This window comes from Myotis davidii, unplaced genomic scaffold (genome assembly GCF_000327345.1).
Source record: "Myotis davidii unplaced genomic scaffold, ASM32734v1 scaffold327, whole genome shotgun sequence".
Lineage (NCBI taxonomy): Eukaryota > Metazoa > Chordata > Mammalia > Chiroptera > Vespertilionidae > Myotis > Myotis davidii.
Window position 1 is genome coordinate 5,163,213 of NW_006298628.1, and position 437 is coordinate 5,163,649.

Sequence of the window (437 nt, forward strand, 5' to 3'; positions counted from 1 at the left end):
ACCCTGATGCACGGGCAAGGCGTGTGCATGGAACAGGCGGAGATCGAGGCCATCCAGGAAAGCCTGCAGCCCACGGGTAAGGTGCCTCGGCCCTTGCACGTCCTCCCTGGGGTGCGGCCCTCCCAGAAGCCCCTTCCCCAATAGGGCTGGCCCGGGAGGTCCTTGAAAATCCCCCGTGAGTTGAGGAGAAGGCAGGTACGTGGCAGGGCCCTCCTGGCATGGGACAGACTCAGCCAAGCCAACTGCTATCCAGTCTCTAGCAGCCTGTTGCCACTGTCAAGGAGGACTCTGTCCCGTCCCTCCATCTCAAACCTCCCAAGGATGCCTACTTGGGAAGAGTAGTCTTGGCTGCTGGTGCAGGAGTGGAAAATTAAGTGACCTGGGCCAGCCCACAGCCAGCAAGTGAGCCAGATAACTGGAGAATGGGGGTAGGGGTG

The 437-nt window shown here is 60.9% G+C and overlaps 1 protein-coding gene across 1 annotated transcript in view; it reads left to right on the plus strand.

Annotated features, from left to right (window-relative positions):
• The first annotated feature begins 6 nt into the window (after nucleotides 1–6).
• IGFBP4 (insulin like growth factor binding protein 4) overlaps nucleotides 7–437 on the plus strand; it is a 10,530-nt gene continuing 10,099 nt past the window's right edge. Inside the window, exon 1 of the mRNA XM_006774436.2 lies at nucleotides 7–76. Coding sequence (XP_006774499.2) covers nucleotides 7–76 — 70 coding nt within the window. The remainder of the gene's footprint in view (nucleotides 77–437) is intronic.